The sequence below is a fragment of the Thunnus thynnus genome, chromosome 1, assembly GCF_963924715.1.
Source record: "Thunnus thynnus chromosome 1, fThuThy2.1, whole genome shotgun sequence".
Lineage (NCBI taxonomy): Eukaryota > Metazoa > Chordata > Actinopteri > Scombriformes > Scombridae > Thunnus > Thunnus thynnus.
The window spans coordinates 25146412-25160026 of NC_089517.1; the positions used below are offsets into that span (position 1 = coordinate 25146412).

General features: G+C 40.4%; 1 protein-coding gene across 7 annotated transcripts in view; it reads right to left on the reverse strand.

Moving 5' to 3' along the window:
- esrrga (estrogen-related receptor gamma a) overlaps nt 1–13615 on the reverse strand; it is a 184250-nt gene that overhangs the window by 21843 nt on the left and 148792 nt on the right. For 5 of the 7 annotated variants that reach the window (XM_067592714.1, XM_067592696.1, XM_067592705.1 and 2 more), the window contains one exon: nt 11074–11256. In XM_067592714.1, coding sequence (XP_067448815.1) covers nt 11074–11256 — 183 coding nt within the window. The remainder of the gene's footprint in view (nt 1–11073; nt 11257–13615) is intronic. The other 2 variants (XM_067592690.1, XM_067592723.1) reach the window with 1 other exon arrangement.

Sequence of the window (13615 nt, forward strand, 5' to 3'; positions counted from 1 at the left end):
GTATTTGAACTTGAAAAAGAGGAAGTGAAGAGACAAATATGTGGAGTGTAGTATACCATGTCACAGCAGTATTTTGATCATGTAGCATCCTGTCTGAGTTTCTGTGTCCTTACAGGTTTGTTCAGACTGAACACAAAGAACATTTAGCAAGTTTATGCCTTGAGTTATTCTCGCAAATTTGACCGTCAGGACAGGTAAAGGGGCAGGCTCAGGCTTTCTTGTATATGTGCATGAGGTGTGCCTGTTTTTTGTGTTTTTATATGTATATAATATTTATATAATTTCCCTGTGTGTGTGTGTGTGTGTGTGTTTGTTGTGTGTGCACAGGCCATAAGTCGTCCCCAGCTGGTGACAGGCACGCTCCAATCCCATTTTCCCACCTGCTTATTCCCTGATGGAAAGGATGAATCCCCCAGACTATTTAAGAACGATGGATGGAGGACGGGAGAGAGAGAAAGAAAGAGAGAGAGAGAGAAAGAGAGAGAGGGAGAAGAAAGGGGCAAGGTGGTAGAGGGAAGAGCAAAAAGAGAGAGAAGAGAAAGAAGGAAGAAGGTGAGGAGCAATAAAGGGGGTGAGAGAAAGAGAGGAAAGAAGAAGGGAGGAACAATGGTAGGTGGAGAAACGGAGGGACTGAAGAGAGAGAATAAGAAAAAGGGATGAGAAAAAGACAAAGCAGAGAAAAGGGAAGATGCAGACAGAAACAGTAAGGAAAGGTAAATACATAAATAGACAGAGAGAGAGAGAGAGAATAACTATTTCATGCCTGTCTGTGAACTTTGCATGAACCGACAGAAATAATGTGATGCCATGACAAGCCTGTCCCTCCTTCCACTAGATTTGCTGCATGCATAGGTGTGTGATATGTGTGTCTGTGAATCTCTATATGTATGTGTGCTGTATGTGTGTGTGAACTTTTTATATTGCTTTTGGTATGTGTGTATGAGTGTGCGTGTGCATGTGTGTGTGTGTGTGTGTGTGTACATGTGCGCTCTAACAGATAGAATAGGATGATGATGATTTGAAATGGAGTTTGGCCTGTGCGTAATTATGATCATCTATCTTTATGCCCCGCTAGCATATCATATCATATCACATCACATCATCTCTCTCTCTCTCTGCCTCTCTTGCTCTTTCTCAAACACACACACACACACACACACACACACACACACACACACACACACACACACACACACACAAACACAAAAGCAAATTGAAAGTAGTAAAAGCTGACTGTTTGCTAGTGATGACTTAGATGATGATGGGCTCAGATGGTGTGCTGATTTATTTGTTACTGCTCATCTGATGTCACATATTATAAAACTGTGCACGCCCGTGTGTGTGTGTGTGTGTGTATTTGTGCACATACACTGTGTGGCTATGTGTACGTGTGGGTCTCTGTGCGTTTAGACGTGTACATTTGTGTGTTAACGGGTGTGTTTTTGATGTATGTGTTTGTGTACGCAGGCTTGTGTGCATGCCTATCTATGTATTTGGCTTCTCTGGTGTGTGTTTTGTGTGTGTGTGTCTGTGACAGACATTATTTGATGCAGATTAGTCAGTGTACTCAGATTGCAGTCTGTGTCTCAAAGGCTGATAGACAAATGAATTTGATTTGCTAATGTAATCAAACTAATAAGAAAAACAGCGATGGGCTGCTGAGCACAAATCTCACGACTTCAATATTTGTGTTTTTTTCTCACTTTTACTTGAGCTGAAACACATCTAGCTACTGAATGCCTTTCATGACTCAAAATTGTTTTAGAAACTAGAATCAAACCTATTAGGCATGCTTTTAATAAGAGGCTGTTCAGAAAAAAATCTTTTTTTTTTAATCAGACGCCACTTTTTAAATCAGTATGATAATTTACAGTTATTTTATTCACTTGTGTGCTTATCTTTGTACAGGTACTGTTACCACATTTTCCTTTTGCACACTACTCTACTACTTTAGGCTGCCACTGCTCTTCAAGTGACAGCTGTTTTTTCTTTTTTTTTAGTTATTTTTCATTTTAAATGCCAGTCTGACATGTGTGACACACATGGATGCAGTGACAGCGGCAGCTGGTACCATGTGTGAAGCAAGAGTTGTGTGTTGCTCTACTCTAAAGGCATAAGGTGTGTGTCACCACCAAGGTGTGACCTGACGGAGCTAATACAAGTGTTATTCTTTGTGGATGTATGTGTTGAGTGTGTGCAAAACAATGTGTGTTTTTTTTTAAGGCAGGCCCCTAAAACTGTGTGTGTGTTTGAGTGTCATTATAGACACATCGTCATGGAAACACTGTCAACACTGTGATGACAAAACAAACACAGGGCATCGGACAGACAGGAGAGTCAACACAAAGTGAACGTGCCCTCAGACACTGAATATGTATGTGCGTTTGTGTGTGTGTGTATTCGTCAAAACATCAAATTTGGTGTAAAAAACTTAATCATACATCACCACAGAGCAAAGAAACTGTGGGAGGCAACAGTTCTGAGACACTTTTTATGGTTTACATATAATGTTTTCATATCTATTTATTGTAAAGTACATAGGCATTGCAGTGACTAATACCATCAGTATTATAGTGTTATCATGCCTCGGCACTCTGTTCTGCTGCATTCATTTTAACAAAATGTGGGTCCTATTTTGGAAATTCAATTCATATTGCGGTGTGGGGAAACATTTTTAAGATAATTTTACAAAATGTTTTGTTGATTTTTTCTTGATTTCTACATCAGAAAAAAAAAGATCACAGATTAAAACCACCTAGCAGATCTAATCATATTTTACCCAAAGCACTAGAATGACAGAAACACTGGAACAAAAGGTCAATGCAAGAAAAAGACAAAGAAGACAAGAAAGAAGAAAAGCAATGCACAGAAAAAGGAAATGTTTTCCCTCCTCCCTTTTCTCGTATTGATGACATACTTCCACACACACAGGCTTAATCCAATAAAGAAAGCCCAACTTAATCCAAACATTAAGATCAAATATCAAATATTCTTTTCCTAATTTGATTTCATCAATATTTGTTTTCATCTGCAAACAGGGGTGTGTTTGTTTGTATGGGCTGCAAGAAGTGGCCATGGTGGTGGTGCACTGGAAGATAAGATGTCTGTTTTGCACCAATGTGGACAATGAAACACACACACACACACACACATAAACAAACACACATACTTGAAACCAAGGCATCAGCCTCTAAATGTGTTATGTAGCTGAGGGATGAGCAGAAATGGAAATCAAACACGCCCAACAGAGCTCAGAGAAAATCAACAGCGACTGGAAACACACATATGAAGATACATATCAGAGAGCACAAAAGAAATAAAATTGACCAAGGCAAGGGACTAAATCAAATTCTAATTCAGATCCTAATAAAGTCATATTTATGAGTTGAATCTTGTTAGAATATGGAAAAGTCAGAGTCAGTTATATTACATCAAAGAAGACATAGTGCTGCCCATAAAGTTTCTTATCCTCTTCAACTTTACTGACTGGAAAGGGTACGCTACAAAAGCAAGCTTGTCTCCTATGAATTGCGTATTTTAAAAACAAATCAGCATAAGAACAAAACATTGATTGAATATAATTGTTTGAACCCTTTAGTATCTAACTAAACTAGCAAATAAAGGCTGATTATGGCTTTAATAGTTATGTTTAGGCAACTGAAAACCATCTTAGATTAATTCACTTCATGCACAGAATTGATATCATGTGATCAACTATCAGACATTAGATGTGAATATCTCCAAAAGTCCTGTAATTCAATTTTCTACCATAACATTTAACTTATTAAACATTTGCACCTTTAAAACCTGTTTCAAAAATGTTCAACTTTTCCTACAAATCTTTCTTTGCATGACTACACTACTTATAAAAACTTACTCTGTTTTCTTGAATACTCCCATGTGCATGTTACACACTGTATGTCTTGTTTGTGTCTATGTGAATGTATTGTATGTTTGCCTGTTGTGTTTGTGTGTTGAGAAGGCACCCAGCATGCTGCGATTGTCAAGGTGAACTAGTGTTTGCCGACAGAATGGGGGCAAATTTGTTTGTGCGTCTGTGTGTGTGTCTGTGTGTATTTCCATATGTACATTTTCATGAGTTTACAGGTGTACTGGACCTGGCATTTTATTGCAGAATGGTAATGGTACTGAGTGAGAGAGACAGACTGAAAGATGAAGTGAGAGGAGTGCAATGAGGACCAAAGAGGAAGGAAAAAAATAGACAGGAGGAGGCAATATTGTTTCAAAAGTTTCATGCCAATAAAGCTTATTGATTTAACAATTGAAAGAGAGAAATGTGTGTGCGTGAGTATGTGTGTGTGTGTGTGTGTGTGTGTGTGTGTGTGAGTGTGGTGGAGAGATGTTTCTCTTCTGATTTACCACTCTCTGACCCAAAGCCCAACAACCTCTTTGCTGATTGATGACATCACCAGACTTAATGAGGAGGGCCGAAGAAGAGTGACATCACCACCAGTCTGGGCTGTTACATTCCTCGCTCACCACACACACACACACACACACACACACAGTGCTGTTCTGCATCTTCTGGAGCTCACTGTGAAGTGTTATAATGAGTGTCAGAGTTAATTTAGTGAGCTGCAGATTCACAGTCAAGGATGTGAATATCCATGTGTATTCATGTGCAAGTGTGTGAGTGTGTGCGCATGTAGAAGTTCCCCTTGGCAGCTGAGACTCAACATTTGATTTGCTAAAAGGAGCAGGACACTTCTATTAATCAATATTTGGTGACTGAGTGGCTGTCTTTCTGGCTGATTGACCGGCTGTGTAGTTACTTGACTGACTGATTGGCTAACTGACTGACTTTTCTGGCAGTCTGAATGGCAAACAGGTTGACTGGTTGACTGAATCACTAAATGAAACCCATTTATTATATGGCCCAAAGAGAAAGAGCACAACAGAAAAAGATTAGGGAGGGCTTTGCTTATTGGACGTTTTACTGAGAATGCTATGTTGTACCATTGTTAGTACAAAGGCACGTTTGAATGAGCAATCAGACTGATGGGCTGTCGATCGTACTGTTTCAAAATCTATAGCTGGATTTGGACTCACCCTGATTGCTGTATCTGCGGGGGATACATGCAGACAGAACCAAGAAGGAGGAGAATGAGGATGGTTGGCTGGGGGGATGAGCTAAGAGGGTAGGTGGGAGGCGTGGGTGGGAAAGGGGTTGAGAGATGAGGTTGACTTATAATGAAGAGGTTAAGGATACCATGGAGAGAGAGGGTGGGAGGTCAGGTCAGAGAGGGAGAAAAAGAGGGAGAGCAACAGAGAGACAGAGGTAGAGAGAGAGAGAAAGAGAAAGGTCACATGAGAGGTTGAAGAGGTGGGGGATATTTAGCCATCGGGTCAGAATAGTATTGTGTTAAAGGCTCTTAGGGAGTATCTAGGTTATACTCTGGTAATGTATGTGACCTCCCTGCTTTCCATTCTCCCCCCATTTCCTTCTCTCCCTTGTATCTCTCCTCTTCAATTCACCATTCTCCTTCCTTTCCTTTCTCCTGGATATTTCCCAACAATCACAGAGTAAGTAATCAAAGTAATGTCATCATTGATAGTGATATGAATCACAATTATTAATGTCTATAGCAAACAAATCATAACAATATAATCATAAAACAGTAAAGTAATACATTTCTGGCAGATTGATTTACATTTGTTGACCAACAAAAGGAGTCAAGTTCATTATGAATCTGGTGCGACATATTAGGGCAGGTCAGAGTATGAAACTTCTTCTGAAGTTTATTCTAATTGAGCTTCATTGCTTGTGTACACTCAGCACTCTTTGTCATCAGCATGACTAAAAAAGAAGAATGGGACCTAAGATTGAGCCTTGAGGAACTCCACAGGTGTTATGTAATAAGTGGCTAGAGAGAAATGTACTTCCTTACTTGCTCAGCTTTTTAGAAATAAGGAGAGTGCCATTCTGGCATGTGCGTGTTTCAAAAAGCACTAAGTGTTTTAAAGATATCCTTAAAATACCTGGGCTGTAGGAAATGTCTTCCTGATTTAATCAATGCTTAGTCAAATTGCTGTGCATAAGCCAAATCTCACATCAGGATCATCAAAGTCAAATTTATTCAAAGTGCAAAGTCATTGCAAATGAAGGTTTTGTACATCATAATAATGCTAAACACTAACCATCACTAAAGGCCTCCACGCTGAACTTCACACTGTGTGAATGATGTAGGTAATCCGTTGGGTTACTTAATGACATAAAACAGGGAAGCAGTCGTACGTTTTTCTCAGTGTAACATGGCAGAACAAGTCAAACACACTCAGCATCTTTACTGTCATTGGTTAAGTTAAAAATAAAACCCATGACAGAAGCAGAGAAGAAGCAACATCTTGGTGGCAGCAAATGTCAAACTCTATGGGATGCTGCTAACAATCACCATCACTGACATGAGACAGCGGTTACAAATCATCTACATCATGTTCGCTCTTCGTTCAGCATCACTATGAGGTATTTCAATACCCATGCTCATATCTAAATCCAAACAGAGAGTAAGACGGAGAGAGAGAAAGAAGAGACATGCCAATAAATTACTGGACAAATAGAGAGAAGCATGGAGAACGTGACGCGAGAGGACTTCCATCTTCACCTACTATCCCATCACCACCACCACTCAAACCCTTTCTCCCCTATCTCCATAAAGACCGATTAAATGAATGGACCGACAGCCACCCTCCTTCACCTCCCTTCCCCCATTTTTACAGCTCAATCATACTGTGTTACTGCCGACACATAGACCGCTTATCCTGAGTGTCAAAATTGAAAGGGGAACGAAAGAAAGAGAAGGGGAAAGACTGTAAGAAAAGAAAGAGCAAGTAAGAAGAGATAGGGAGGCAAGAGAATAGTGGGGGGGAGTGTGGGGCGGCCTGAGAGCAATTTCTTTCTTGAATAAAGAAAGAATGGGGGAGGGGGGTGTAAAAAAAGCACTAATGGCAAGGCCCCTGGTTCTGGTAAAATAGACTGTGTTATAGGTTCTGGCTCTTGTTCGTTGATTCGTTCATTTGTTCGTTCCTTGCTCTTTCGTCAAGTCAAGTGCTCGCCTGTCTGTCTTTCCCCTTTTGTGTCCACAGGTCTAGATAAGAGCTGCTAGCATGACTGCCCGGTAGTCATTTAGTTATTATGGAGAGGGAGAGAGTGAGGGAGAAAGACAGAGAGAAGGGATGAGGGAGTAAGAGAACAGAAAAGAGAGGATGAAAAGACTAATTCTACAGGCAGATAAATGGCTCATTTTGAATGGCCTTTCTTTCTTTTAATTCACTCTCATTCGCTCCTGTTTAAATATTTGCTTTTCTCCTCCTCTCACCTGACCGCTCCTCGTTCCTCCTTCAAACACCGACACACACACACACACACACACACACACACACTTGACTAAGACATGCAGCATAATATGCAACTGGAGTTGTATTTTTGAGAGCTATTAAAATGAGATCTTCTCTTCACTAATCCATATTATTGGACACCAAGGCCTTTCACGCCCTCTGAATAATAACTCCAATGATATTTCTACATACCCACAGTTTCCTGAGAGTGATGGTATACTGCTCATATATTTGTATGATACTGTATTGTGTGTGTGTGTGTACGTGTGTGTATCTCTGAGGGGGTCACTCGTTTCCCACAGTCTTTACCAGCATAAGGCTTTAAAAACTTGTCAGTGTTTTTGTGTTTGTGTGTATTTCAATGCGTTTCATCTCTCTCTCTTTACACACACACACACACACACACTAGTGCATGTGTGAGATTCACGTGTGGGTTAGTTTCCTAAGCTTTGTGGGATATCAAGAGACACACACTCTGTCTGAAACCTCATTTTCCTCTCCTAATGACATATCAAATGTTTGCATATACGCCATATCAGTATGGAAATGTGCACACACACATACACATGTAGCCTTAGAATAAAAGAACCAATCAAAGAGATATGTGTGTGTGTTGTCACAAGTCTCTAAGGTTGGGCGAGTCTGTGTGTCAAACATGACTAGCAACATGCGCACACACACACACACACACACACACACACACACACACACACACACACCCTAGCCTTGTTATCCAGGGGCCTGTCTTGCAGGCAGCCTCTCTAACGCTGAGTGATGTTTAAATTAGTTTACAATTTAGCCTCCTCGCTATCCGCAGACGGCTCTTAACTCAGTGTGTGTATGTGATGTGTTTTTGCGTGTGTGTTTGTGCGTGTGTGCGCGTAACAAATTGTTGCCAGTACGGCAGACATCTAATGACTTCAAATTAGCTGCCTGGCGCTCGCCTTGACACGTTGTTACCACTGTTAGCAGCCTGTGTGTGTGTGTGTGTGTGTGTGTGTGTGTGTGTACGCAGCGCCGCGCAGCCATATCATGAAGCATAAATTGGCTTCACCTCTCCTCTCTTTGCCTCTGTCTTTTTTATCTTTGTCTCTCTGTCTCTCTCCATCAATTTGATTAAAAAAATTACTGTACCATGGCGAGCAAAGATGTGTGCACGTGTGTTCACAAGTACACCCTGCGCATAGTCAGTCTCTCTCTCTCTCTCTCTCTCTCTCTCACACACACACACACACAGTTCACAAGACATGAAACAAGACAGCTCCAAGAAGGTTAACAGGTCTATTCTATTCTATTCTATTCTATTCTATTCAAGACTTATGTCACTGTAGTCTCTTTATTGTTTGCCTTTTGTGTGTGTGTTTGTGTGTGCGTGTAAGAGGCTGATAAAGAATGTTGAGGAGGCGTATTTCACTCTGACAATCCTTTCCACCCAACAGTAGATCACTTTGTGTGTGTGTGTGTGTGTGTGTGTGTGTTTGTGTGTGTGTGTGTGTTAGTACTAGATCAGTGTTCAGTGTTGTAAACAGTGAGGATTTCATAAGGTGTTCACATCACACACACTCACTCACGCACACACAGACGCACACACTTGGAAGATGAAGAGTTCTATCTTTCTCTGTGAGCAGTGGATTGCCTTTCTCGTTCATCTAATCACGCCATCTTCTCTCCACCGCCAGGCAATCGTTGCGCTTCGCTCCCTCCACACAGAAAGCTGCACGCACACGCTAACGTGCGCGCACACACACACACACACACACACACACACACAGAGCCTAAGCCCAGCACATAACCTGGTTAACTCAGTCTACGCACTTGTAGAGAGTAAAGGAAACAGTAAACCCAATGCAAAACAATACATTAAAAATACACAATGTGTATGTTTGCGTGTATATTTGTGTGTGTCTGTGAGTTCATTTTGTGTTTTTATGTTCAAGGTGCATCCCAGAGGTATGGAGAGAGTGACAGGAGGAAAAAGCATCACAGGCCGATTAGAGGAAAGCAGATAGTATTGGAGTCAGGCCATATGTTGTTTTGAAAGAGAAAAATAAATATTCAAAGGGCTATACTTGGTATCTGGATCAATATATATGTCTGCTTACTGTCCATATAGCAGCACATTGATCAATACACTAACAAGAAGCAATGTATATTCCCATCTCTCTTTCTCTCCCTCTCCATCCATTTTTTTCTTTTTCTCCCTGTTATTTTCACATTTATTGATATGATATAATACATGTGATTTGGAGACCCTGTTATCCAATGCCATTGACTTTATTGTTATAGATTCACGCAACATGACTGAATGGTATTTATGCCTCTAATCTGGTGTTTCCCCCTATACTGTTACAACCCCCTATGCTGTCTGAGCAGTGGCAACAGGAGGTAATTCAATTCTCTTCTTTTATTTTCTATTCTATTCTATAACCATATTCCGGACGACAATAGGACTAATCTTTGTGCTAATCTGTGTTAATCTGAGACACTGCTCTTCCCTCCTCTCTGCTGTCACAGCAGGCTCGCTCACTAAAACCAAAACCAGATTATAGTTTTCATCTCTCCCTCTCATACGTCTCATACTCTGTCTTACTCTTCATTTTAGTTTTTACAGCTACGTACATTCCTCATTCCCAAACCTGGTCTTTTGCTCTCTTTTTAAAAAAATTATTTATTTTAGTTTTGGCTGATTTGTGTATTTGTATCTATTTCAATCATCTCATCTTGTACGTTTTCCAGATCCAATTCTGACCAGATTAAGAGAGAAAAAGAGCGCTAAGCAGACATTAAGCGGCTTAAAATAGTTTCTTCTCTTTTGGTGATGGTCTTTAAGAGGGATACAGATGTGCTATAGGCTATCACAATTCAACTGTGTTTATCTCAAGAACAGTATTCACTGCTTTATCATCAGAATGTTCATTATATTTTATTTAGATTGAATTATTTTTCTTTCTATTACATTACCTTCTGTTGTAAAGATCTCTAGTTTGACATATTAGGTTAAGATTGTTGCCACACCAAAACATTAAATGGATGCTCACCACATAATATACAAATCAACAACATGTGCCAAAACATACTTTGTGATCTTCTCTACATCATGCAATGTTGTATTGTAGCAGCCATGGGTGAAGGTAGAACATTAATCATATCACTGACTGGAGACTGCTTTTGTTTGCTTCGAACTGAACACCCAATGATTTGTATGACACTTTTTGTAACTGTGACTTTTAATGCCAGCACATACATAGTTCAGAAGGGAAAAGTTTGTGGTTTCAAAGGGCTTTATCAGATAAATGGTTCAGTGACTTCAGGCAAAGACACGCACACACACGCGCACACACATGAAAATACATCAAAGGTAAGGGGATTGCACTGTTTGGCTCAAAAGGTCAGAATTTCTGTGTGTGTGTGTTAAGTGTGGGAAGGTGTGATACCAGTGAGGACTTTTGATTGGCCAGTTGGAGGAGTCAACAGTTCAGACTGTCTGGGTGCAAGGATTAGGGTGAAAGGTCATGCCTTAGCACCAGGTGTACTTGTGGGTACATTATCTAAGTGTGTCTGAACGACATCTGGAGCGGTTGATGTTAACCTTGTACTCTCTCTGGAAACTCACACAGCATGAGTAAAAAATGTTTTACTTATATACTGTATGTATCTCAACATGGTATCAGATTAGGTTCAGTGTCAAAGTCAGGGGTCAGCATTTTATTTCCCTACCTGGGATATGTTTGGCCCAGCCGATGTTGACCACTAGCTCTCTGTCCGCCAGGTCACACAGCGTAGTCAGGGCCTTGATGTCACTGTCTGGTACTGTTGGGTCAGGCATGGCGTAAATCTTCTCTGGCTCAGCCACCAGCAGGTGAGAGACGATTTTGTTATCTGCAAGGCAGCCAAAGGCAACTGACATGACCACCAGACAAGGAGAAAGACACAGAGACAGAGAGATGGTGAATATTTGCCATATTAGGCAACAAGCTGTTCCACACCAATCCGGTGCAAAAATGAGAAAGGTCATATGCAAAGTCCCTGATAACATGGTCTGATAGGTAACACATATGTCTAAAGGTATCGCAAAAAAGCAGCCATTACACTAGGAGAAAGAAACAGACATATTGCATCAAATCAACAAACAATACAATTCAGTAGACTGTATAATATACAGCACACACCAATCATGATGTTCGATGTTACACATATTTTCAGTATGTGACAATATGTGATGAATTTATATACAATATGTATATAAACATGAATGTATAACTGGAAGAATGTTAAACTTGTTTGGCACTTTGAAAAACCTTGAAATGTAATTAAACCGTTAAAATGATTAAACAACACATGTAATCTTTTTTATAGACAGTATAATACCGTATTTTTCAGTTTACTGACAGTTTGCAGTTTTTATGCCATTTCATATAAAAATATGAAACAGAAACAAGGTGTTATAAGAGGATACTTGACTACAATGTCTAGTCCTGTGGAAGTTTTTAACAATCAAGCAAGAGATAATCTAGTTGATTCCAGTAATTTGGCAGGACTAAAGAGGAAAATCCACTCGACAAAAGATCCAAAAATTGTTGAAACATTTCCAGACTAAGAGATGCTCCAAGGTGTGATTAAAGGCGATTACTGCTGGTGATCCAGGTTGCCCAAAATGTTGTCTTTTGTACCACAGCCTTAAGAAGCTTGCTTAAACATACAGAAGGGAAAGATAATAGCCTACTAAAAGCCAAACAGCTCAGCTGGTAATGGTGACATGTGGTGATGAGATCTCTATGGCCCATTAGTAACAGACTGATACCCTGCTTCCAAATTAATCCACTGACTAATCAAGCATGGGAATAATAACAGAGGATAGAAGAGCAAGAGCTAAGGAGGGAGAGCTAGAGAAAGAGAAAGATCAGGAAAAAATAAAAAAGGGAGAAGACAGGCAGAAATAGAGCCATGGATAGATTGTGAAAGACAGACAGGAAGAGTCGAGAGAGCGACAGCTAGATAGAGATAAACAGCAAGAGAGAGTGAAGCAGAGTTTGGGGGGTGGAGGGGGGTATTGATTTAACACTCTCCACCCCCAATTCTGTTACACACACACACACACACATATATATATATATATACATACAGTATATACTATATACAGTATATACTACATATATATATATATATATCTATTCCATCCTCTTCCCTCTAGCTCCAGCTCTAGGGTCGTTTGAACCCAACCTATCCCAGTCACACTGCAGTATCTGTGGGTAAATCTTATTTAATGTTTCCCTAATTAGAATCAATGGAAGCCCATTTCCAAACCCTGGGCTATTGTTCTGTCCTCACACAATCAATGAGGACGCTGAGGCTAGGGATTGGTCTACAGATAGATAGGCTGTATGCGTGTATCTGAGAGAGAGAGACAGAGGGACAGAGAGATGTTGTGTGTGTATTGACTGTGTGAGAGAGAAAGAAAAAGAGAGATGTAGGAAGTTTATATCAACCCTATATTTTTTGGTTCTCAAGTGTAGGTTTGTTTTTATGTTAGTAAACTAGGGATTACAGTCTGAATAACTGGAATTGGAGTGATCACTGATGATTTACGTAAATCACTCTCTTCCAAAATGTGACAAATGCTTGATACAAATTACAACAGGCCTAAAGAATTAAATACTGCTTAATCAGTTTAAGGAAAATTGGGTATTTAGTTAGCGGAAGCACAAACATGAACTGTGTATGCAAACACATACATTAGAGACACACACATACTGTAGTGTACACGCACTTACATTATCCCATCATTTCAATGATTAGTAGTGCAGAAGTCCCGGTAAGCTGTCGTGCAGCCATTCAGCATATTGGCCTAAAGCAGAATATGCTCCAGCTTTAAGCAAAATGGGCTTTGGGGACCAAGCTGCTAAACACTGCTCAATCTGCACTGCGCGCGCATGTGTGTGTGTGTGTGTGTGTGTGTGTGTGTGTGTGAGCAGACGGTTAGCTAGAGAGCTAACTCTAGTTTGATGTGCTTGCCAGATTGGATTTAATCCGGATTAGGGCTTTGGCTGCCCCACCCTCCCCCACTTCTTTCTCTCCCTCTCCTCTTCTCTATCTCTCTGAGAAACCTTCTCATTTAGGTTCAGCCTCTCTCTCTCTCTCTTTCTCTCTCTCTCCCCCTGCCTCTCCGTCACTCTCACTCACTCTCTCCCTTGTTAATTTTTCAATCATCAGGCTTTGGCTATGGCTTCATTCTCTAAAAAACAGAGCCAATCCAGCCGGA